Genomic DNA, 25,949 nt, shown 5'->3' on the forward strand with positions numbered 1-25,949 from the left:
CCCTTTCCTTTGTAGAAACCAGGCAGCAGCAAACTGGTGTCTCTAGCTCCTCTCTCCCTCACAGCTCAACAGTTGGAGAAAGTGAAAAGGAACTTATACCCACAAAAGTTGGGGACTGTGGGCCTACAGCCAAGCACCTTAACCTTACATGTCTTGGAAGATGGAGACACAAAACAACTATGATGATTTTCTGCAGTCATCTGTCTATCTGCCACGAAATTCAGCAGGAAAACAAGTTCTCTTGTTTTTTACGTTAGTGTTTCCTACTCCAAGTAGTCTGGATTGACAACATACTTCCTCTTCCCTTTTCAGGCTCTTGCCCCCACTCTTATCACATTTTCCTCAGAGAAACATGTAGCATGTGGTTTTCTCTCCTGCTGTGTCTAAGAGGGCATCTCATCAACGAGGAGACCAGGGTCATGCAAAAAACTAGTCTAAGATGTAATTTACATCTTTATGGCAAGCTATTTCAAAGCTTTTGTGTGAGTAACCTATAGACTTGATTTTTTTTTTTCTTAGTTTCATCTATAGCAATTTAAATGTGGTATGACTCACCAAGATGCATTCCATCTGTTACACACACGCGCATTAGGACTCAAAATTGTGAGCATATCAGGAGGTAGGGAGAGAAATTGGCAAAGTGGAAGAGTTCTGCAGACAAGCTCTTGAAAGAACAAATGAATGGATAGAGACCATTCCTAGACACAATGCCACACAAACAAACTGATCATATTACCCACGACAACAGTGGTTTTAGAGACAATCTGCTTTAGCATTTGACATGTTTCAAGTCCAAAAGGATACATACGGTAAGCCAATCCAGGGAGAGATACAGCCATTAGCTTTTCCTTTTAATTTTGAAGGGGAAGGAACTCCTTTGAGCAGATAACTCAAATCCTTTGGCATGATTTATATTATTTAACAGAATTGTCACTGAGCATAAGTAAAACTAAAGAGACCCATGTTCCATGGAAAGCTCTTCAGTGAAATTACATTATTATGAGAAATTCCATGGACACCGTACTCACCCGAGATAGCTTTGTATTGAATTGCATTCAGAATTCTAGCAAAATCCTTACATTTTAAATTATAATTATTGTAGTTTCATAATATTATAGTTTTACTTCATAATAATGTAATTTTACTTTATTATAAAAATGTAATAATAACATGCATACATTACTACGAGAATATTTTAAATTCTGGGTAACTTGGAGATTTCTGTCAGTTAATTCTAGAGATTTTAAAACTGTATACAGTAAAGGGGGCATCTGGGTGGCTCAGTTGGTTGAGTGTCCAACTTCGGCTCAGGTCATGATCTTGTAGTTCGTAAGTTCAAGCCCCACATCAGGCTCTCTCTTGTCGGCACAGAGCCCGCTTCAGATCCTCTGTCCCCTCTCTCTGCCCCTCCCTGACTCGCGTTCCCTCAAAAATAAATAAAACGTTAAAAAAAAACCCATAGAGACATTAAAAAAGTATCACTTTCAAAACAAGTGTGTTTAAACAACAACAGCAATCATATTAAATAAAAATAGGATAAGGAAACCTGTCTTTTTATCCAGGGTTGGAATTTCTTAACTTGTTAGATTAATCGAACAAGTTGAGAAATCAGATTGTTGGATTATGGTATCCATAATCCCCAAAGTTTATGCAGAATTTTACGTAGGCATGAATTTGTACACTTTTCTTAAGAGTCAATAGTCTTCATCAAATTTTTTAAGCTGTGACTAAGAGAAACCTTTTTACGTATTTGTTTTAGAAGTATTTGTTTAAAAGGCTGAAGAAAAAAATTAATTATGACTTTTTATGAGAGGAACAGGTGTATGGCACCAACTGTTAGGAAAATGCTGGCTGGCCAAGAACACCGAATAGTATCACCTAAACTTTTCCTAGGCAAGATTTCTAAGTTTATACAGTTTTCTTTAATTCATTCCTCCCCCTGGTATCAATGTCCTGCAATACTTCTGGCTATCTGTCTTACAACTGGCACCACACCAAACACTCAAAAACAAAAACAAAAACAAAACAAAAAAACCTCTGTTCTGAAGGGGGAAAGGAAGAATTAAGAAAAAAAAATTCTTTTTTGCTTCAAAATTTCATTTACTCATGATGAGGCTGATGTTTATCATCACAGTTGACATGTGTGGGTAGACATCACAATGGTCAGAAGAGATAGCTATAAAGCCTGTAATGGGCCATCCACTCTCTTCCTTTTACAGACAGCCCCTCCACCATGGTTTTTAGCCTCTTGGATTATATAGCCTTAGAGGCATTAAAACTTATTTTTCTCCAGTTTCTTTCTCCTTTACCTAAGACTTAAAACCAACAGTGGCTCTAACCAACTAAGGTACCTTCTAACCATCATCAGGGGCTGGTTTTTGTCTTCACTTCATTTTCACAAACAGGTGTCTCCATTTGCACAGTTAGGATGTTTTAAAGTTCAATTCTTTTAGTGTTTTATAGTGAAATCAAAATATCCTTTCCACTTCATTGTTTTTAGTTCCATCATTCTTTAGATCTGTAAGTCAGAAAAAAATGGGGTAACCTGGTTTTTTGGGGGGGGGGATTATTTCCAGGGGGGAGGCAGTCGGGGGAAATCTGCTATAAGATTTTTCTATTGAAGCGAAAGGAATTCTGCTGGCCAATAGACGACCTGATATTATTTTGCTGTCACAGAGACACAATACAAAACTTCTGAGGGAAAAATTCCATGATGCCAAGCCTCTCAAGCCCCCACCCCAAATTACAATGCAGTGCTACGTGAAAATTGGTCTTACTTCCAAAAACACTTACTGGATTTATTTTCCTCACTTTTTCATGCTTGCTCTGTACTGAATGCCGGTAACTAATCCTTTGAATATATTTCTTAAAAGGGCTTGCAAATACAGCTGATGATTAAGCTGAATAAAGCCTTCTCTGCCACATTGCAAAAAGAGATGTCCTTATTAACTGAATAATTTATATCTCTTGTTATGTTTCCCTCATACTCAGCCTGGAAACCAGAACTTAGCTGCCCATGTGCCAGAGGTAAATGCTTCACAGGCTCACAGGCAAAGCACACCAGAAGCCTCTTCACGCTTTTCCTTCCGTGGTGCTTTTGAACTGAACCACTTCTTACCTGACGGTGACCCCAGCCCAGCCTCACCGACTCTGTCACCACCTGCTGATCTGGGGCCTTCACACCTGCATAGACCCTCCCCCCCCACCGCGAGCCTTTCACACTGCTTTTTGCAAACCCCTTTCCCTCACTCCTGTCCTCCCTGCCCACAGCCACACCGCAGACTCTCTCACTTACAGACTTGTCCTGCTCCTCCGGTGAGTTCTCCCCAACCATCCCACATGCGCTCAGGAAGCTGACTCTGACATCCCTGACCGTTCTGCTTAACTGACTGAGCCACCCAGGTGCCCCCGACGTCCCTGGCCATTCTGAAACACCTTCCCGACCGTGGGTCAGAGGTCATCTGTGACAGATTGCAGCACCAGGCGGCCATGCGGGACATTACTCTTCCTTCCTTTGCCTCCGCCACTTTTTAAACAGATCTCCACGGGCCAGACACAAGGACTGATTGATTTCTTGTCTGCCATCTCACTTTGCTGCCAAGCGTTTTTATTCACATAGGTGTAAATTATACCTAAACCGATTCTTCACAGCCTGTCCAGAAAATCCTCTACAATCATCCTCAAAAGCCTACTTTCAGCTGAAAAAGTCAACTGTCTTCTGATTCATTAAAAAAAAAATTTTTTTTTAATGTTTATTTATTTTTGAGAGAGACAGAGCATGAGTGGAGCGGGGCGTGGGGGAGTGTAAGGTGGGGAGGCAGAGAGGGAGACGCAGAATCCGAAGCAGGCTCCAGGCTCCGAGCTGTCAGCACAGAGCCCGACGCGAGGCTCAAACTCAAAAACAGAGAGATCATGACCCGAGCCAAAGTCAGACGCTTAACCCACTGAGCCACCCGGGCGCCCCTATTCTGATTCATTTCAGAGTCATTTATATTTACACTGTGTTGCTCTAGCTAATGAGTTGTACAGTGATTTGCTTTGATAAGTAGTTATCTCAAAAAAATAATAAATTATCTCAGAAATTTAGATAAGTATACATATATTATGATGATCGAGTTATAGCAAAAGTCTTAACATTTTTCCAAAATTTTAACCCAGTCTTAAATCCTGGTAGATAACGGTTTACCTCTGAGATTCACATGAATTTGTCCTGTGTGAATAGTTCACATACCCTTGTTTCTCGCATACATAATTGCTGACCGCATGACGCTAATTCTCGCTTCTCTTTCACTAACCACTACATCTTTTGAACCTATCTGTCTTATAGGGGCGAATGATGTAAATACTCCTAGTCTACACTGCAGAAATTTAGCCCTCTGATCTTTTGGAATTGTTTTTCCTGAGCCATTCTGGGTTAGACATTTATGAATTCATTTATTGTTTTATATACCAATAATTCATCTTTCATTTAGAGCAATATATAAATAGTCCCCATACAAATGATATCATTTAAATATGTCTATATGGCAAGAGTCCCTAGCAAATGATTTATGAATAACTAAATGCTTTCAGATTTTAAGGCACAGATTTTCTTTTTTTTTTTTTTAAGTTTATTTATTTCGAGAGAGAGAGCATGAGGGTACAAGCAGGGGTGGGGCAGAGAGAGAGGGAGCGAGAGAATCACAAGCAGGCTCTGCACTGCCAGCATATAACCCGACATAGGGCTCAAACCCACGAACTGTGAGATCACGACCTGAGCTGAAACCAAGAGTCAGACACTTAACGGACTGAGCCACCCAGGCGCTCCTAACGCACACATTTGCCATCACATATAATGTATAGACAATGGCTTCAGTTTGAAAGGTATCTAACTTTAGGCAAACAAAAAAAGTGGAGAATTTTTTTCTAAAATTGATTTTATGATGAAGTTTGAAATAAGCACCATTGTAAACAAAATTTTAGTTGTGCTACATAATTTTTATGTCATGTCAATGTCATAAACCTGAAAATTTCATGCATGGAGAAATATTATAAGTCACATGCTTTTCAAGACATCGCAATTATAGAAGACAAAAGACTTTTTAGTATCTTTCTTAAATACTTAACAATACTTTAAATGGGGTTTAGTATTCATTCAATGGTTGGGTATAAAACTTTGCCATGAAATGTTCCCATTAGTGACTGGCTACAGAAAAAACAAAACAAACAAACAAACAAAAAAAAGCCCTCACTTTGCAGGGCTAACACCCTACCTGCCAGTACAGCCAGAAGCTCAGTGGTCCTGGGGTTCTCCATGTTCTACTATGTTTTCAATAGTTCTCCATTTTAAAACTTCAAGGAATAGTAGGGCCTTTAACCAAAAACACAGAACAGTAATAGCATATAAAATTATGTACTAACCAATTCAATTTGCTATATTTAAGACTCCTTAGGAGCTTGAAAGGCCTACATACATATAGTCTTACGGGCACAATCAGAGCTAACTGGAACTGAACTTAGTTTCAAGTTGCAGGTCAAATTGCACATAGGTCGTCCATGAGACGATTTTCCTAATAAGTATTACACTATAACAATAAAGTATTTTCTAAAATTCTAATGGTATTATTTCATTAGTAAAATCCTGGTCCGTTTCACATGATGAAAGATGAAGTCTATTTGCAATATTTACTTTCTTAACCCATAATCAATATTATTGCAACTATCAAAATAGGATTCAAGCCAACTTTTCTAAGTGTAGTAACACAGTAACATGATGGTTTTTAATAAGAATTCTGCTTTTAACACTCATTGTAACACATTATAGCAAGAGCACCATAATTATATTTACAAAGAACAACCAAACCAATTTGGGCAAGGTGGCAAAAATATTCTCAGGTAATTTATCAAACTTGTAGACAGGCTCTGAGGCATTTGGGTGGGCCAGTGCCTCAGATCATTTGAATGTCCAGTGCTGTTCAGGTATAAGACCTATAAGAAATGGTGGTTTGTGACAGGAGAGTGGTTTCTGTAATAGCTCAGAGAAGCACTTAATCAGTAAGCACAATCACTGTGATGGAATATTTATTGACCCCAGGGCAGATGTGGTATGGCTATAAAAATATGAAATTAAATTAACTCTTGGCCATTTTCAAAACATGAGCTTTAAAATGAAAAATCAAGGAAATATGTAAGTAATTGACTACCTACATTTCAGGCCTGTCTTGTAGAAGTTTAATTTGTTTTAGGATCAGTAGAAAAGTAGAAAAGGTTCGCAAATGATGGTTCTTTATCTGTGTTTGTGTGTATTCAGCTGTAAAGTATTTTAACCAAATGCTCTTACTAATGTTTTGTCTCATTTGCATGCATTATGTAATCTCCCCCGTGCCCAGGCTCGGCGCTGTGTTGCGGATAGAGAGGCATCCTTAATAGTGGTGAGCTCAGCCTCTGTGAACTAAGCTGATCCAATTCAATTAGAATATGTATCCATTGAATATCTACTATGTTATTAGCACAGGTCGAACATTATAAAAAAACATAAAAGCAGCACATATATGACTATCTCCAACAAGTATCTTAAGATCTCGCTGGGGATATAATATACTCAGATATAAATCAATCAAAACAATAAATTCTCAAGAAACCAAAAAGAGACCCATAAAGTACTAAATGAGATTGCAATAGGGAGAAGCCAGTGGTTTATCATGCCTTTCTGATGCTTTGCCAGAAAAGATTGATTCTTTTAGAATAGGATAGATTGCTTCATGATACGTAAATCCAAACGGTTGTGTTCCTTATATTCCTCACTTTGCCTGGATGTCTCAACTCTCTTCTCAGAGCCAGATAACGGTGAATGGAAACTCAGGAGGTGCTGTGAGCCCAATGAGTTACTATCAAAGGCCGTTCTCCCCTTCAGCTTACTCTCTCCCAGGCTCGCTCAACTCAAGCATTATCATGCAGCATGGCCGGTCACTTGGTAAGTCTTTTGCAGTCATGATTTCCATGACAATTTCATATAACAAGTACAAACCACATGAGAAAAACATCAGAGTAATTTTTCCAAAGAGGTGGGATATTCAACACTCCAGTATTTAATGAACCTATGCTAGGGGAGGAATTAAGACCAGAGGAGTCACTGGAGAAAATAGGCATCCAGCTATCCCAAGACAATGACTACATCTATATCTGAGCCTGGAAACAACTATTAAGTGTTTGTGGTTTGAAGTAGAGAGAAGGTGGACAGTCAGGCAGGAGAGTTCTCCCCACCGGAACATTCGTGTAGCGCATTTCCATGGATGGCAAATACCATCCATGTTCAAAACAGCTCGTTCTTTTGTGGAAAAGCTTTCACTGTAGAAAATTCTCTTGGCATATATACAGAATTGTTTCACAGTTAAAACAGTCTAACAGGGGGACAGCTGCCTCACAAAAACAGTAAATAGTAAACTATCGCCTCACAAAGTAGCAAAACACTCTTTGAACTGAGACCAGAAGACCATTGGCCTGGGACAGGAGTTCCTTTAAATAATGATCCCTGAAGTTGCTATACAGAGAGTTCTTAATCCTTTGAGGACTAGGAATTAGATGAAAGAGAGAGCTCTCCTCCAGAAAAAGAAAAATGCACATTTGAACGTTCATACAAACTTTCAAGCGTATCATTTCACGGGCCCTGTGATTTTTTTTTTTTTTGAAGCCTCCTGGATAAGAACTTGTACTGTATGATCACAAACACTTTTACGTGGCAAATATAGTAGGACTGTTTAGAAAACAACGTATTTCTTAGTTTTTAACAATGTAAAAAAGCAAAACCCCGAAACACTAAAAACCAAACCAAATCAAGCCGTCGTCCGAATTCAAGCTGAGAAAGGTCCCATGATGTTGAGGGACCGGAAGGCTTCCCTCCAGACAGCCGGGAGGAAGGCAGAGGAAAGAGGGCAGGCAGCACACCTCTCAGAAAGGCTGAGACTGATCCCTCCGGGCCACCGCCAAACAGCAACAGAACACAGGCCTTTCACTCTCCTTTCCTCCTTGAACAGCAGGCAGGACCTCTTCTCCCCCAGCACCCTTTGTTCGTTGAAAGACATGATGCCATCCAGGCTTACCCGGGAACATTCAGCGTGTGCGTTATGGAACTCAGCTTCTGTGGTCAACAGAGCCTCTGGAACACTCACATGGAGCCCTGAGACTCACCGAAGAAAAGTCTAAATATACTTGTGCCTTCTCTAATGGTGCTCGTGGGGATCACCTGTGAATGTTATAATGCTGTCCTTTTAGAGTATAAGAAAGTAGGACGTCCTTGTGCCCAGACACTGCTCTGAAACAATCAGTCCGTGGTGCAGTATTGTAACAGGAGTCCTTTATATCGAGACTTTTAAAAAATGTTTATTAATTTATTTTGTGAGAGAGAGAGAGAGAGAGAGAGGGAGGGAGCATGTGTGTGCGTAAGGGGGGAGGGGCAGAGAGAGAGAGAGAATCCCAGTTAGCACAGAGTCCGACGTGGGGCTCAATGCCATGAACCATGAGATCATGATCAGAGCTGAAATCAAGAGTCAGACACTTAACTGACTGAGCCACGGAGGCCCCCCATACCTAGATTTTTTACATAGCTATGCATCATCACACTCCTTTAGTAAAACTACAAATTATTCTAGCCATAATGTTTTCTCAAATAATTATTATCAAAGTCTGACTCTTTTTCCTCATCACCTGTCTTAATACACACAATTTTTGTCCCTCCCACCCCGAGAAACAAAATACATAAATACTTGAATGTAGACAGTCTTTCTTATTAGAACATACTGATGGGTAGATTTACATATAAGCCATACTACAAGGAAAGAAATGTCCCTTGTCCCACTGGAACAAATTCCAATCAGCCAGTGCTGAGATAGGTTCTGAGAATATACAAATCTATCCTGCTTCGAGAAACTTTATATTAAGCTGAGGACAAAAGACTACAAAAGTGAGAGTTAGTGGACCTATAAAAGAAATATAAGGGCGCCTGGGTGGCGCAGTCGGTTAAGCGTCCGACTTCAGCCAGGTCACGATCTCTCGGTCCGTGAGTTCGAGCCCCGCGTCAGGCTCTGGGCTGATGGCTCGGAGCCTGGAGCCTGTTTCCGATTCTGTGTCTCCCTCTCTCTCTCTGCCCCTCCCCCGTTCATGCTCTGTCTCTCTCTGTCCCAAAAATAAATAAAAAACGTTGAAAAAAAATTTTTTTTAAAGAAATATAAAATAAAAAGCTAACTTATATAAGCTATAAACTCCTTGACTCTAACGAACCATATGTGAAGACAGAGTTCATACTCCTTGCTTAGGCTGGGACTTTGCACATAGGAGGTGCTCAAAAATTATTTATTGTTTAATAGAAATGTCGCCATCATGGTTCCTGACTCAAACACTTTTTGGAACTAAATGGGAAATCAGAGTCAAATATCACATTTGGAATTGCTTGGAAAAGATACCGTTTCCTTCCTAGCCTTATTCATTCTTCATCAGAAATGTATCTAAAATGCTTTTCTGTTGCAAACTAAACTGAATATAGCCATAATAATAGCAATAGCAGTTATAAGTGTTACAATAGATTTTAGCTTACAGGAGTCCTATCTGTAGTTATCCTTATAATGATGAGTTAAATCTTTTAAAATCTTACTTATGAATTTTTATATAAATTTGTTACAAAAATACAGTCATAGGGGCGCCTGGGTGGCTTGGTCGGTTAAGCGACCGACTTCGGCTCAGGTCATGATCTCACGGTCCGTGAGTTCGAGCCCCGCGTCGGGCTCTGTGCTGACCGCTCAGAGCCTGGAGCCTGCTTCAGATTCTGTGTCTCCCTCTCTCTCTGCCCCTCCCCTGTTCATGCTCTGTCTCTCTCTGTCTCAAAAGGAAATAAACGTTAAAAAAAAAATTTAAAAAAAAAAACAAAAATACAGTCATATATGGGGCCCTTGCTGGCTCAGTCGGTTGAGACCAGCTCTTGGTTTTGGCTCAGGTCATGATCCCAGGGTCATAGGATCAAGCCTCCCATCAGGTCTCCCTTTGCCCCTCCCCAGCTTGTGTGCACATGTGTGCACTCTCTCTCAAAAAAAAATTAAGATTCTCTCTCCCTCCCTCTGTTCCTCTCCCCTGCTTGCACTCTCCCTCTCTCAAGTAAAAAATAAACAAATAAAAAAATACTATCATATGTTTTGAGATAGATAGATTACATATATATTCACACATATATGCATATATATGTCATCAAGTGATGGTATCCTGAAACATTAGAGCTTTTCCCTATCCACATAAAAAGAGACCTTTCTGGGGTGCCTGGGTGGCTCAGTCGGTGGGGAGTCCGACTTCGGCTCAGGTCATAAACTTGCTTTCGTGGGTTCGAGCCCCACGTCGGGCTCTGCGCTGACAGCTCAGAGCCTGGAGACTGCTTCGGAGTCTGTGTCTCCCTCTCTGTCTGCTCCTCCCCTGCTCGTGCTCTGTCCCTGTCTCTCTCTCTCTCTCAAAAATAAAGATTTTTTTTTAATTAAATAAATAATTATGCTTCAGAGTAACAGCCAAGATATCTGGCCATCGTGTCTACTTAATAAAAATCAGCACTAATAATTTGAAATCATCCATTTAACCCATGAGCCTTCACCCCATCTAAGTATGTGTTTGGATGTGGGGATTTCTTAATGTGATTTTTGTTTTCACTTTATTTATATGAAATTGCTGCTGTAGACTCAACAGTCCTATCTTCTGCTCTAAGAGGACATTCCGGTGCTTTCAAATAACAGTAGTCAGCAACTTCACACAAAGATAATGTCTCGGTCTGACTCCTTGTCTCTAAAACGGAGCCCCCCACGGGGCACCAGGGTGGCTCGGTTGGTTACGTGTCCAACTCTTCACTTCAGCTCAGGTCATGATCTCACAGTTCCTGAATTCGAGCCCCGAGTCAGGCTCTGCACCGACAGTGCAGAGCCTGCTTGAGATTCTCTCTCTCCCTCTCTCTCTGCCTCTCCCTCGCTGGTGTTCTAAAATCTCTCTCTCTCTCTCTCTCTCTCTCTCAAAATAAATAAATATTTAAAAAGTAGTAACAAAATAAAAAGTAATTAATTAATTAAATGGACGGTGAGGTGAGCTAATAGATGTAAAGTACTGTCTTAACACAGTGGCTGCTACACGGCCACACGGTCCTTCCACAAATGTCACCCTCCCCCTCCTCCTTCTTCAGACAACGACAGGATCTTGTTGTTACTGTTCTGTTGGGTATATACCTACATGCTAACAACGAGTGGCTCGAATGCAAGGTAAATGGGTCAAAAGAGAGAGCGATGGAAATAGATTCTACGTTACAGTTGGCATAAATATACAAGAGGCACCGTCAACTTATGAGTCCTTGCGCATCAAATACATGATATGTCACCAAATTTTCTCGGCAGATTCCACAGAGACCTATCCCCAGCACGCGCAGTCTCTGGACGGCACCATGGGCAGCTCCATACCACTGTACAGATCCTCAGAGGAGGAGAAGAGAGTGACGGTCATCAAAGCCCCCCACTACCCGGGGATCGGGCCCGTGGATGAATCCGGAATCCCCACCGCAATTAGAACGGTAGGAAATGCCAGCGTGGTGGCTGCAGGGCTATGCCCAGGCTCTACAAAGGCCGGATTGTCAACGGCTTTGTGCATTCCTATGGTCTTATATAACGAGGATTGCCCTCTATGCCATTTGAGTTCTCGTGAATATTATGTTGTATGTGGCAGAGAAAGAGGAAAAGAACTGTGGATGATTGAAGCTAATCACAGAATCTGTGTTTGCATCTTAATTGAAAATCACGAAGATTGTGAGTTTTGTTGAATAAAGGTATATTTTGTTTTGTTTCACCTCTTCCAGGGAGCGTTAGGGCAATAGAGAGAAAGGAGAAGGAACGAGACAAGGTGAATGCTTTGACTGCTTTGCCAATAAACCAGGGATTTGTTTCTTGAAATGGATGTGTGTTAACATCAGGAGATTGGGAGCCGTGAATTGGCAGCTGGGCGGTGAGATGATTGCAGCAAAGGGAGTTAATGTCATGGAAAGAAAAAAAAAAACTGTGAAGAAAAATACACATTTTAGTGTCCCTCTTCAGCTGTGCCTGCTGTGAGCCCTCAGGGATATTAAGTGAAAGTGTTTGGATTTTTTTTTTTTTTTTTTTGGCTTTAAACTCTGCTAAAGCATTGCTCAGTGTGTCAGGGCAGCCCCTTCTGGCAAAGCTCAGCAGCAGCAAAGGCAGCTACTGAGAGCCCGGGCAGGCAGCTGCTCACTGACCAGTCTACTCGCAGAGAAGGTTTGTGCTAGCCGGCAGAAGGAAGACTCTGGAAGCCAGGATGAGGGCCGCAGCACGTCTGCAGGTGAACTGGGGGGCTTTGCAAGGAGAGGGCTCAGACTGCATACTCCTGCCTACCTGGCAGGGGTGTTGCCAAGAGCTGCTTCCCTGGAATGCAAACCCTGGGGGCTGGGGGTGGGGAGGGGGTGCAAAGACAATAGTGGATAGAGGAAACAAATGGGAAAGAGATCAGGAAAAAAAAAAAAAGCAGTGGTAAGATTGCATTTCTCATAGATGGGGATTGCGCGTTCTGAGAAAAGAGTTAAAAAATGGATTATTCCAAGCATCTGTATCAGAATTGCAAGCCAGAAAGTCAACCTGCACAGCAGTTGATGGGGCTGTAGACGCACTAGATTCTGGGAACGCTGAATGTGACTAATTATCAAGTCCTAACAATCTATGTTGGAACTGATGATTGTCATATTTAAGTCACAGAAAAAGTTCAGGGATTGTGACTAACGGTCTTAAGACAACTGCATGTTTCTGGTGACGGTGTTTTGTCATTTGTTTCCCTTTGAAGGTTTCTGACTCAAAATGGTTTAACTGGAATCTTTTTTCCAAATAATGTAGGGATGCAGTGTCAGACAGGTATGGTGTCATTGGTTTTGCTTAATCGACCCTCGAGTCATAGTATATACACAAATTAGGATATTCCTGACTCTAACTTGTTGTAGATTCTGTCTGAAAGGATTGTGTCTGAGACCTCTGGGTGTGTTTTGAACATGATGAATGATATATAAGAAACAACATGAAAAGCTGGACCAGTTTTTTTTTATCCATCCGACATAATTTTCTTAAACAGCAAAGACTTGCTTCTTAGTTTTCCAAAGGAAAAATAACAGACATTGTCAAAGGTTAGTGAAAATCAAGTAATATTAAAATTCTAGTGGTCTGCCTACTTGCAAATCAAAAGCATGTTTAGATATGCATATGCAAATACATATACTAAACATTCAATGCTGGTTTCCCTTCTGTAAAATAGGAAATAAAATGTAAGCAACCCAGAAGTTCCCTATAAGGAACCATAATTTTTAGGCACAGCTGTGCTCTTATTTAGACTTTTAAAATTGTACGCACAAGGTACAGGTCTGTGAAGACTCTTACTTGCATTCCCTGTTTTTCAGCCTCGCCAAGCACATCCCCAAGTATAGCTGTGTTTATAAATGTTGAGTCAGGCCGTCTCTGAGCCACAGCAGGCCAAGAATCTCCAAGGTTGTTTTTCTTTCTCATCCGTGTAGAGAGTAATGATTATCAGACTCAAATTGCTTTACATGGACTTTTTGCTCAGCGTATCCACCAAAGGCAGTACTGTCTCAGTGTATCATGTTGTAGCCTCATTTTAGACAACCAGCCTATACCAAGGAAACAGAATTTTGTAAGCTGGAAACTCTAGAAAGCCAAAAGTCAACAAATGTACCTTTGAGTTATTTGAATGAAGGCTCCCCAGTCTGCCCTCTCTCATGTGACCTGGGACGTCTGGGTTAGCCTTTTACTGCCATTCTTAACAACAACAAAAATCGCTGGGGTTCAGATCCCAGGAGGCTGTCTAATTAAAGCCAGCTAGTTAAGTGAAATACAAGACTCTTTTTTTTCTAGTTCAAATATAACACCGTTCGAGCATTTTCAAAGCTGGAAAGGGGCAAAAATAGAATAGAATCACTGTATACTCGTACGTAGAAAATATGTGTCTTTTCCCTTTTTGGAAATCTCTGCGTGATAAATCAACACCGAGTTTCGATACTTTGTAAACTGTAGAAAAGTAAAATCCAGGTGAATTCTGCCAAGATTATAGAAAACAAGTGAGTCGTGAATTGCTAGTAGTTACTGCCCATACAAAGTAACCTTGAAGGACACATACAGAAGCAAACTTCCTTAAACTTGAGTAGACTTCTATTTACTTAATCTCGGTATTAGACATAACATGTCCATGATGCCATTTATAAAAGAAACTTCAAATGCCCAGAGTGCTTCTTTTAGAAAGGGACAAAGAGTTTTAGTGTTGCCCTATACCAGTTTCATACTCCTCTTTGCCAACCACTGGGCATTTCCTGGCATCTCTGTGCTCACCATATAAAGCTAGCAGATGGCAAAACTGAGCTCCTGCCTGATATGTGCCCTCCAGCAAGTGAAGAAAAAAAAAATCCTGTCTGTCAAGATACACTGCCATATACAGGGATATAAGTCACTTATTTAGGCTTCCTTGTTGCTATTGGTTGTGTCCAGGTATGGCTGGGAAACATGTTTGCACCAACTTACATCTTATTTTCTATTGCTGAAGACATAAAGGAAACAGAGCTTAACAAAAGAGAAACTGATCTTTTATGAAAGTGTCCCTTAAAGATACATGTTCAGCCACTTTATTTAAATCAGCCAATAATAACTAAACTCCTGATTCATCACTGCACCCCTCCCACCAGCTCCCATCATTTGAAAATAAGGTCAATTAACAATCTCCTCAAAGCTTTTCCAATGTAGAAAGAGCCTACAATGAATGAAGAGGTGACTCAGAACAAAGTCAAGTAGCTCTTAATATTAATCTATATTTGCTGTGATTATCAGAACCATGTATGCTCAGAGACCAAAATAAATTTAGATGCGGCACAAAACCCTCAATTTCCAGATGAAAAATGCAATTACCACATTTCTGAGGGGAAAAAAATAGGATATAAAATCTAAACGAACGCTCAGTCTTTTAAAAAGTACAAGAATATTTGTGTGGCAGTCCTAACAGAATATTTTATATCAAGAGAATGGTCTTGGAAAATCTGGTGTATTTATCACTATATGCAGAATGATTGGGTTTCTTGCTGGAGTATTTCTGGAAACGTTGAGATAAAGATCTTGCCAAGCAAAATCTTTAATTATGATTATAAAAGTGTAGGTCTACTTTCACAGGTATGTAATCAGGTAGAATTCCATCCAATAACCTGGGTTCTTTCATTATTTTATTCTATAAATATGTTATGTTCCTTACTGACTGTTACTATTTATTGAGCATTTCTTACATTCTAGGCATTGTTTTAGGTCTTATATACATGGTTTCATTCCATTTCCATCACAATCCTATGATGTAGATATAATTATTTCATCTTAGGAAGGACAAGCTGAGGTTCTAAAAGCTTACCTAAATGATCCAAATTCATACTGCTAGGAAGTATGAAACAACAATTAAAGGAAGCAAGACTTGAATCTAGGTTGAGGTGACGTTAATTTCTTCTTTCCACTACAACCCAGTTTCTATCGTGTCCTAATCCAGGCATGTGGAAAGAGCTTCTACTCTCAAGGAATTTATAATTTAGCAAAGCAAATGCTGCATACATTTATTTATCATGTTAAAAAAAGTTTTAAACAATGTCTACATTTTTTTAGATTTACCGCAGGACCCTTGACTGTACTATATTCGGGGTTTTATGAACTTAACCTAGTAAATATCATACTTTTATTTCTCTAAGTCTAAGCTGATCAGAATACAGTAAAAAATATTCCCTAGTTAATTCTAAAAATGATGTTTTCAACAGAACACTCACGAAAATGTTTTGAAGGATAATGATAATTAGCACCAAAAGGAGTTCAACAAACTATTACAACACTACAACTTTTATTCAGTGCATTTTATATAAATATGTTTGTACAAATATCAACTATCTAATGCTGGGCACAAGTGCGATTTGGCCACAGCATATAATGTCCCAATTCAGCCTAAATTCAGCCTAAAGGGGTAACATATTTACAAACCTCATGCATAACTAGGTAAGTTACTAGTATTGTCATCATGAAATAGGTTTTTGTTCTTTTTTGTAATCACAGACAGAAACCTGCTATTAGAAAAGATAAACTGTAGAAAGAAAAACGTGGAGGGGCAAGCAGTGTTGACTCAGCACCGGTTTTGTAACTACTGAACATTCTCTCTTACAGACAGTTGACAGACCGAAGGACTGGTACAAGACGATGTTCAAGCAGATCCACATGGTACACAAGCCGGGTATGTGTGTTGTTCTGTTTTCTGATCGGATCCTCCAGGCCAAAGGGTATATGTATATCCTCCTGTAGAGTTCAGGTTCACAAAAAACGTTCAGACCCTAGCAACTCCATGGCGGTCCCTCTTTCAACATTCCTCCTTGTTTTCCTTCTACCGTCCTCAAGTCACAGACACCTGAGCTGCTGCCTCACCCCTGAGCTGCCAAGAAGCCTCTTATTAGGTGACCCTGGAGGGGTGCCAGGTGCTCTGGTCCCTTCCTCCCTCCCCAGCCACAGTCTGGCGTGGTGTGGGGTGTGGCGCTGTCATTGTTCCTCTGTCCACCCATGCCAGCTGCTGATTGAGAGAGAGAGAGAGAGAGAGAGAGAGAGAGAGAAAGCAGAGGTAGGTCTCACCAGCTTGACAAAAGATCTCGAAAGCACTTCCGGAGGAAATTCATGATTCAGAAGAGAAGGCTGGCCCAGGAAGTGAGGAAAAAGCCCTGGCCCTGCATGCTGGGGAGAGGGCAACCCAGCAAATAACGTTACGGACCAGCGAGGTCAAACCGCAGCAGCTCGGGAACAAAGCAGTATTAGAAAATTCGAAAAATGGTGTTATGCACCAGGCAAGAGACCCTGGTTTTCTACCAAATTGTTTTTGTTTCTCTGAAGTTCTACTGTCTTGTTACGATATGGTGACCGAACGTGTATTACCATGATATTTATGTTTCATTTTCTAGATGATGACACAGACATGTATAATACTCCTTATACATATAATGCAGGTAGGACGGGGTTCCTTGCTCGCAATGAATACCGTATGCTTGGAATCACTTCCCACTCACTGTGTTACCACTGTTTGAGCGCATGTTTTCAGTGTAGACAATTAAGAGGATGCTTTTCTTTTTTCTTTTCTCAAAGCATGCATAACAAAAGGATCGATCTTTTCCCATGGAAATGAGAACTAATACTGTTTTGTCTCCTTCATTCTCACACTGTCCATTTATTTGCAGCTTCAGGAATGTTTAACCAAAGTATGAAGGACGGCTTGAAAGAACACACTGTAACTGGGGTACAAAATAAGATAAAGATCTCTTTTTATCAGCAGAGAGAGTGATCACAATTGCGTAAGATCTTTCAGATACACTTCACAAAAAAACGAGTCAAGCAAAAGTATTTTGTGACTTTGTCCATGCTTTTGCTCCCAAAATGCAACCATTCATTGAAGGATTTTTAAAAATCCCACTCTGCTGAGGCCACTTTTCTGACTCAGAGTTGCCAACAGTCATAATGGCATGACTTCAATTCTGGGCGTTTTCTACTTGTATTTGAGGGCATTGGTATCTTGTGAAATGGTTGCAGGGCCGGAGTGAGGGATCCCTACAAAATGCTTCCCTTTCCCCTAAACGTCACATTAGGGGATCCTATATAGGGCCTCCTGTCACCACTCAGCCCCAGGCTAGTGACTGTTGAACGGTTTCCTTTCTTGAGAGCAGGCTCTGAGGCTCAGGCTGTTCACCTGCACCCTTGTAAGGGGTCCCCTGGCCAGCCTGGCCTCAGGCCTGCATAAGGTTCTTCCCTCCTTGCTGCCTGAAGGCCAGCACTCAGGCCCTTTAACTGTCAGGGACTCTGCTAGGAGTCTCCAAAGACAAATAGAGAAGAAAAAACAGGCAGAACGAGCTTAGCAAGCTGCAAGACCTCTGATATTTAGGTCCTCATTCTTCTAGGTGACAGCAGGAAGCCCAGTAAAATCTTTCCCTCAACTTGTATCCCAAGCCACAGGTACTCCAAACTCACCTCCCGTGTTTAGCTTGTTCTAAAACAAAATTCAGCCAAGTAAATTTTAAAGATAGTATTGGATCTGTTCCACGATTCACGAATGCGGCCGCATCCAATCTAGCCGATAGAAAGGAGCCCTGAGGAGCTGTACAAAATGAAAGACTTTTATAGGCAGAAGGGAGCCAAACAAGGAAGTTACACTAGGAAAAAAAAAAAAAAAAAAAAAAAAAAAAAGGAGATTATTGCAAGGTTCCTTTTGCTTTAAGGGGAGGGCAGGGGTCTGTGAGTGAGATGACCTCACCCCTGCTGGTCAGGCGATGCCTGACTGTCTGGTTTAAGAGGCCATTTCTGCTCAAAACTGTAATTAAGTCTCCACTGGGTGACGGGGGTGCTTAGCATAAGTGACTCCATTTTGGGCCTCTTATGTTTTTAACAAGCTGTACAGTTGACGTCTGACCGTGGAACCCAAGCAAAGCAGTACGTGTAGACACTGTCTTTCCATTTGTCATGGCAAGTTGTACGGACCCTCAGGAGAAGCAGATGAGTGAAAAGTGACTTAACTCACAAGTCTGAGGTGGCAGGAAATTCAGAATTTTTATTATTATCTTTACTATTGAAATTCTGTAGCCATTAGTAATTAATAAATTGAAGAGTAATAGTTACATATAACCTTGCAGAGCCCTTTTGAGATAGTTTTGCCGTTTAATTGGTAGACGAAGCAACTGTAACTAGCCTCTTCCCTCTCTACAAACCCTGAGTCCCACTGTGCTATGTCTTGCCTCTTTTTTTTTTCCTGAGCCATCTCTGCTTCCCTCTTCCCCGACCCACCCAAACCAGTCCTCCAGGGCTCATCCTAGTGCCATCTGGTCCATAATATCTTCTCTGACCAATCCACCATCCTCTAAAATGTTTCATTCCTCATATGCATTTTCCTCATCTGGCCTTTGTCAGATTACCAATTATTTGCAATCACAATTCCATTCGTGTCTCATTTCCTCAGATATACAACAAGCTTGCTGAGGATTTTGTGTCCTTGAGCCTTGCACAGCACATATACAACTTGCTCAATATTTTGTTTGACTGGGGCACCTGGGTGGCTCAGTCCCTCGAGCATCTTGACACCTGATTTTGGCTCAGGTCATGATTCCAGGGTCGTGGGATCGAGTCCTGCGTCAAGCCTCACGTTGGGCTCCAGGCTGAGCAGCGTGCAGCCTGCTTAGGATTCTCTTTCTCCCTCTTCCTCTGCCCCTCTCCCCACTCATGCATACTCTGTAAAAAAAAAATAAACTAAAATAAAAAATTGAAAAACTATATTTTGCGTGATTGCAATTAACATGTCAATTATCACAGGTAAATCAGAGCTTTTAAAGTAATAGAAGATATTTGGAAACAGTTCTATGAACTATTTTTAATCTTCTCCTGAAACCTTAACTATGTTATTTGTTTATATTATCCAGGAGAAAATTTGCTGACTATCTGTAGATTTATACCTAATACCAGTCTGAATCATTACTAATTTAAAAATGACTGTCAAAGATTTACTGCAATCAATGATTGTGTACAGAACCTATCGCTAATAAATTAATATATTAATAATGATTAATAGATTAATAATATTGATAAATCGATTAAGAACATACCGCCTGATGCATGCGTGATGAATATGCTTGCCGATAAAAACTTGGGCAAAATCATTGGATGTTTTGTGAGGTATAAACAATTTAATGCACTTTTAAAATGTTTTTCTGCTTCTGTTTGTTTTATTGTGCTGTGTTTCGTGATAGGCCTGTACAACTCACCCTACAGCGCTCAGTCACATCCTGCTGCAAAGACCCAGACCTACAGACCCCTCTCCAAAAGCCACTCCGACAACGGCACTGATGTCTTTAAGGATGCCTCCTCCCCCATCCCTCCCCCGCACGTTCCTCCTCCAGTTCCACCACTTCGACCAAGAGATCGATCTTCGACAGAAAAGTAAGGCATTTTCCCCAGACGTGGCCTCTGTTTAGTTTAGGATACAAGTAAGCCCGGGTGGCACTCCGTAGAAGAGTCAGTGCTTACCTTAGCAAGATACTGCGTGTATAACCTTATTAGTCAACATATATGCCATGTTGACCTCCCCTGTTGGGATTGTGACAAACACTTCCACAATCTTTTTTTTTTTTTAATGTCTATTTATTTTTGAGAGAGAGAGACAGACAGAGTGCAAGCAGAGGAGGGGCAGAGAGAGAGGGAGACACAGAACCCGAAGCAGGCTCCGGGCTCCGAGCTGTCAGCACAGAGCCAGATGCGGGGCTCCAACTCACAAGGGGTGAGACCATGACCTGAGCCACAGTCAGATGCTTAACTGACTGAGCCACCCAGGCGCCCCAAACGTTTTCACAATCTTGGCTCATAATATCATAATCACATGAGCACAATCTCAGGGTGCCTGGTCATGATGTTGTGGTTCATGAGTTCGAGCCCCACGTCGGGCTCTGTGCTGACAGCTCAGAGCCTGGAGCCTGCTTCGGGTTCTGTGTCTCCCTCTCTCTCTCTGCCCCGCCCCTGCTCGCACTCTGTCTCTTTCTCTCTCAAAAATAAAATAAACATTAAAAAATTAAAACAAAAAAACATGTGCACAATCTCTACTTTTTGATCAATAAATGCATATCAGAAGATAAATAAATAGAAATAACGGACATGTACTTCCTTTGGCATAGCATGTCAGAGATTATGCCGTTTTCATTTTCCTCAGGTTCAAAATGTTAGGTCTGTTCATTACTTAAAATTTCCCCTCTCATACACAAAAGCCTCTCTTTGAAAGCAGGCAAAATTATTCATAAATAATAAATAAGGCATTAGTTAGTAAGTGTCTATCTGTGACTCATTTATACCAGCTTTTCAAGATGATACTAATTTTCATTTCCCCACTGAAATGTTTTTATAGAAACTATTTACACGAAAATAAAAATTTATAAACACACTGTTACTGTGCATTTTTTAAATTAGGATTATGACTAATAATCCTACTTATAGGTAACCTTTATTGAGAGCTCACGATAAGCCAAGCACTATGCTAAGTGCTTTTCCTGGATTATATCATGTAATTCTGAGAATGACTCAATGAGGTTTGTTCTACTTTAAGCCCATTTTAGAGAGAAATCAACTGTTTTAGAAAATTAAATTATTCAGCTCATATAGCCAGTATGTCCCAACTCAGCTCTGATTAAAGTCATAGCTCATGAGATACAGCAATTAATGAAAAAATAAGCATTATTTAGCATCAGTACTAATTTTTAAGCATCCACCTATCATAAACATCCCATAAATATTATATTCAACATGCCACTGTACCATTAAGAGTAACTGGTGATCAAATTGGGTATGAGATATGAAAATAGATATACATCATGTATGAAGAGATCCTCACTTTAATACCAATCTCCTCGTGATAAACTATAGGTTTGTAAGTGTGATGTCTTAAATTTGAGACATAATTGTCTAGACACAAAATCGTATCTCTGCCACTTAAAGAGAACCAAAATTAACTCAAATTTAAATGTATTATATGTTCTATGTTTAGTGGAAATAAATCTCTCATTAAGAAATATGATAATCTCTTAAAAATTTCTAGACGTCTTTCACATACATTGTCTCATGTGATGCTCAAAATACATCTGTTGAATATCAGTCATCAGTTACTGGTAAGCCAGGACTTGTCCCCAATTGTCCTGTCTCTTAAAGCATTTCTATTTCCAATGTGCTTCAGAGTGAGAATTTAATCTCATTCCATGGGTCAGAATTGCTCCCATCTATAGTCAGAAAATTCTTCTCGCAGAAAAAAGATCCTCACAAAGGAAGCCTTCTATAGCCCTGGCTACCTAGAAAAGCTTTACTTTCAAAGTCCCTCGGTGACCGCCTTTTGAAGGATATTAGTTCAGGAAAAAGAGCTGCTTCCAAGGTCTCTTATGCAATAGGATGGCTGTCTCACTCTGGTTTTTCAAGGGTAAGACCAAAGGAGGCTCTGCCCTACCACACAGCTTGCTTCTCTGGATGGCGATCCAAGGGACACTATTGTCCTTTTCACAGACACACTGGGATGCCATTTGTAGGGTAAATAAGATGAAACATGGCGTGTGCATCACTCCTTGTCACTTTGGATCAAGGATGCCCGGTCACAGAGTGGTGCAAAACTCACGTAACTCAATGGAGCATAACCGCCACCTATTCTAAACACAAGTATACACAGCTGCTATTTGTACATGATCCCAAGGGTTTACAGGCAGATCACTGGCAGCATGTGCGTCTGTAAACCCCTCGTGTGAGTTACGGAGCCAGCAGGGTAGTCGCTTATGAGAGAAAAAAAATAGAGGAAAATAGAATATGAAATAAAAGTCTTTCTTTAAATCACTTATGTAAGACAACATATAAATGGGGTATGTTATGCAGATTAACTTTTTATCCTGAGATACTTTTTAAAACTCGATACTAAAATTAACTTTGTAAACAGATAGCCAATGGTTTTATAGAACAGCTTGGGGCATAGAGAATTATTTTATATGTAATTTGTTGTTTATTTCTAGGCATGACTGGGATCCGCCAGACAGAAAAGTGGACACAAGAAAGTTTCGTTCTGAGCCCAGGAGTATTTTTGAGTATGAACCTGGGAAGTCATCAATTCTGCAGCACGAAAGACCAGTAAGCACTTGTCATTCAACAGAATGCCAGTTCTCTAGGCTTCTGGGTTCCCAAGTAGACCTGAATTTTGTATCGTTTAGTAATTTTTGTCTCAAACGTAATCTATGTATTTGGCATTATTTAAAAATCAAGTTTATTTTGTATCACGATTCGTGCATATTGCCTGAGAATTGAAGACACACGCTCTAATTTATTGCCCCTACCAACCAAATATGGGATCCATTTGCATATAACTATAGCTGGGCCTCATCATGGCCCTGAGCTTAATTTTTTAAAAAATTCGTAACTAATGGCTTGTCTTATTAGTCTTAATTGCTAGTCTCCATTGCTAATGAGAAAAATCATTCATTAGTCTCTCTGATACAAATGAACCCACACAGTTCCATCCCTTGGCTTCCGTATCTGTTGCTTAATATTTCTTTGGATTAAGGGGAAATTTCTGAAATGCCTTTCAAAAAAAAAAAAAAAACAGTTGTTTTAATTGATTCTTATTAAATCTCTCTCAGGTTACCAAGCCTCAAGCTTCCTGATTGTCAATCTAATGGATCAAGATTATATTTAACTTTGCAGAAATTTTGCTAGTTACTTAATGTATGCAAACAAAAAGAGATATAAACTTGAAAAGAGCCACTTGCTGCTTCAAAGTGCAATTTAACAAACAGGTTATTCCTCGGTCTTGGTTTTTATTTCCCTCCATCCTCCTTTCCAAGTCCTTTGCTTTCCTTCCTAGATAAGTGCCCACAGGATCCCTTTGAAACTATGATTCCTTTGCATTTCTATCAAAACCTGCTTCTAGAAAGCCATTTGCAATTTACTCTCCTCTTTGCCTTAGAAGAATTTGGGGTGGTGTCAGTGAACAGGAAAAGGAGAGTTGTCTTTGTTTACTCCCTTAAGAGTATCCAAGAAAGCACATTATTATATATAATGCAAGGCCAGCCCTGAAATTTGATTGGAAACCTTTGCCTTACCACACCCAACATAAGCATCCTGCATTTAGCTTTTGAAACCCTGTACTTATGGTTATGTTCTTGAGAAACATGTTCAAAAACCTTATAATCACATAATTCACGCATAATATTTATCTAAGCCATCTTTGCTTTTCTTCAAATAACCCACATCTTTTAGGGTAACAGAACTTCACCAAAAAAAAAAAAAAAAAAAAAACTGAAAGAAAAAAAAAGGAACACCACTGGTTTGCAGGCTTAGTGCAAACTTATAACCCATTTACTAGGTTATATGACTGAATATCAGGACACGTTGAAATGTCTGGGATGAGAATTGTGTGAACCACAATGTGACCATTGCATAAAATTGAAAACAGCAAAATAATTATGCACAACAATGAGACTCCGATTTAAATATAAATAATAAAAGGCTCATTAATAATCATTCTAAGAATGCATAAGAACATTGTGATTATATTGGAACACTTGAGTAGCTGTGATCTCAGGCAACAGGATTGATTTTAGAAGCTTCCTCACCAGGATATTTCTATTATTTACTCAGTCAACATTTACTGAGCACCAACTATGTGCTAAGCATGGTGCTAGGGACACAGTAGTGAACAAGACTCTATCTTGAGGAACTTTGAGTCTTTCATTTAATGGGTGTGCAGAGTCAGACTTGTATTTTAAGAAGAACCGAAAGTTCTGGAAGTATTTGTATTGCTGGAGATTTGGGTACAGACAGGGCTCTGCAGCCACAGGAAAAAGAGGGGAAGGAATGGAAGGAAATGAGAATAGATACCTTATGGAGAGACAGAAAGAATCAACATTTCTACTCCTCCTGAACAATTTTGCTGGGGGCCAGCATTATGCAAAAAGGATTTGGGCTAGGAGTCTACGTAATTTTGGCCAGGCTTTTTTATTCTAGGACCAAGCTATTATCCTCTTTTTCTTTTCATCGATCCTGAAATTCATTCTCATTGGCTCTCCAAATTAGAAAACAATCCAAAAGGCTAAGTGCACAGTGGTATCTCAGACACTGGCTATATACTGATGTAGTTTACGTACAATGCTGGCGTATCTAAAGATACCCACAAGATACAGAGGATGAAGAGCAGATTTGCTAAATGAGAGTGATGTAAAAGCACACAGACAAAACTTCAGGGTTTCAATGGAATGCTCTCCCGCATCTTTTTACCCCAAGATGGTGTGTGAGCATTCCTTTGCTCCTCTCCTATTTAATTTTTGTAAATTATACACAACCTCTTGGTAATTTTCTGTTGCCTTTTTGAATTCCTAGATGACCCCCTCCTCTGCCCAGTCTTCCCAAGTGTTATCTTGGATTCCCTTCTCCCCCAAAGATCTCAAAGTCCTACCACTAGGACATATGCTACAGATAACCCTTCTTCTGGTCCACAATGTACCCATTGCCTGGATTACAGTGACAGCCACCCAATTATTCTCCCTAATTATCCAGTCCAGTCTCTGCACCACAGCTAGGGAAATCTTTTTCTTTTTCTTTTAGGTTTATTTATTTCTGAGAGAGAGAGAGAGAGGGCGCACAAGTGGAGGAGGGTCAGAGAGAGAGAGGCAGACACAGAATCTGAAGTAGGCTCCAGGCTCTGAGCTGTCAGCACAGAGCCCTATGTGGGGCTCGAACCCACAAACTATGAGATCATGACCTGAGCCAAAGTTGGAAGCTCAACCAACTGAGCCACCCAGGCACCCCACAGTTAGGGCAATCTTTATGAAACTTTATAAAACTTCCTTCTCAAAACTTTCTCCTGGCTCTCAAGTATCCTTAGAGCAAAATCCAAATTTCTTAATGTAATTTCCAAAAAACCTTGTGATCTGGGTTCCTGCTGACCTTTTCAGCCTCATATCTCTTCCTGCCTACTAACCATATTCCAGCTAGACAGACAGCCTTCAATTTCTGCCTTCCTGGACTTTTGCACAGGCTTTCTCTCCACCAGGAGGGAAAAGCTCTTTCCATCACCTCTCTCTTCACTGGAAAATCCCATCTCACCCGTGGCCTTGTCTCTTTTCCCCAGGGCATCATCACTGACTCCTCCACCCCGGGTGTAAAGCTTCCCTCCTGTGTGTCTGTAGCACACATTTCCTCCTCACACACTGAATAGTAATGGCCTGTTTACTTGTCTGTGTCCCTCACTGGATGTTAAGCACCTTGAAGGCAGGACCATGTCTAGTGCACCCGTTGTATCCCCAGCACCTAGCCCGCTAGCACTTAGCACACATGATGGGTGTTTCATTTAGTGAA

The 25,949-nt window shown here is 40.5% G+C and overlaps 1 protein-coding gene and 1 long non-coding RNA gene across 49 annotated transcripts in view; one reads left to right on the top strand and one right to left on the bottom strand.

Moving 5' to 3' along the window:
• Positions 1-25,949, top strand: part of SORBS2 (sorbin and SH3 domain containing 2) — a 183,700-nt gene that overhangs the window by 104,035 nt on the left and 53,716 nt on the right. For 25 of the 48 annotated variants that reach the window (XM_078445303.2, XM_078445306.2, XM_078445307.2 and 22 more), the window contains 7 exons: positions 2,992-3,027; positions 6,814-6,952; positions 11,388-11,560; positions 16,230-16,296; positions 17,009-17,053; positions 19,832-20,021; positions 22,613-22,727. In XM_078445303.2, the coding sequence (XP_078301429.2) occupies positions 2,992-3,027; positions 6,814-6,952; positions 11,388-11,560; positions 16,230-16,296; positions 17,009-17,053; positions 19,832-20,021; positions 22,613-22,727 (765 nt within the window). Of the gene's footprint in view, positions 1-2,991; positions 3,028-6,813; positions 6,953-11,387; positions 11,561-12,185; positions 12,340-16,229; positions 16,297-17,008; positions 17,054-19,831; positions 20,022-22,612; positions 22,728-25,949 lie in introns of those variants that run through there. The other 23 variants (XM_078445323.2, XM_078445324.2, XM_078445301.2 and 20 more) reach the window with 5 other exon arrangements.
• LOC144616094 (uncharacterized) overlaps positions 1-25,949 on the bottom strand; it is a 65,474-nt gene that overhangs the window by 34,920 nt on the left and 4,605 nt on the right. Inside the window, exon 2 of the long non-coding RNA XR_013555007.2 lies at positions 5,253-5,350. This is a non-coding gene — a long non-coding RNA (uncharacterized LOC144616094). The remainder of the gene's footprint in view (positions 1-5,252; positions 5,351-25,949) is intronic.

This window comes from Panthera onca, chromosome B1 (genome assembly GCF_046562875.1).
Source record: "Panthera onca isolate mPanOnc1 chromosome B1, mPanOnc1 haplotype 2, whole genome shotgun sequence".
NCBI classification, from domain to species: domain Eukaryota; kingdom Metazoa; phylum Chordata; class Mammalia; order Carnivora; family Felidae; genus Panthera; species Panthera onca.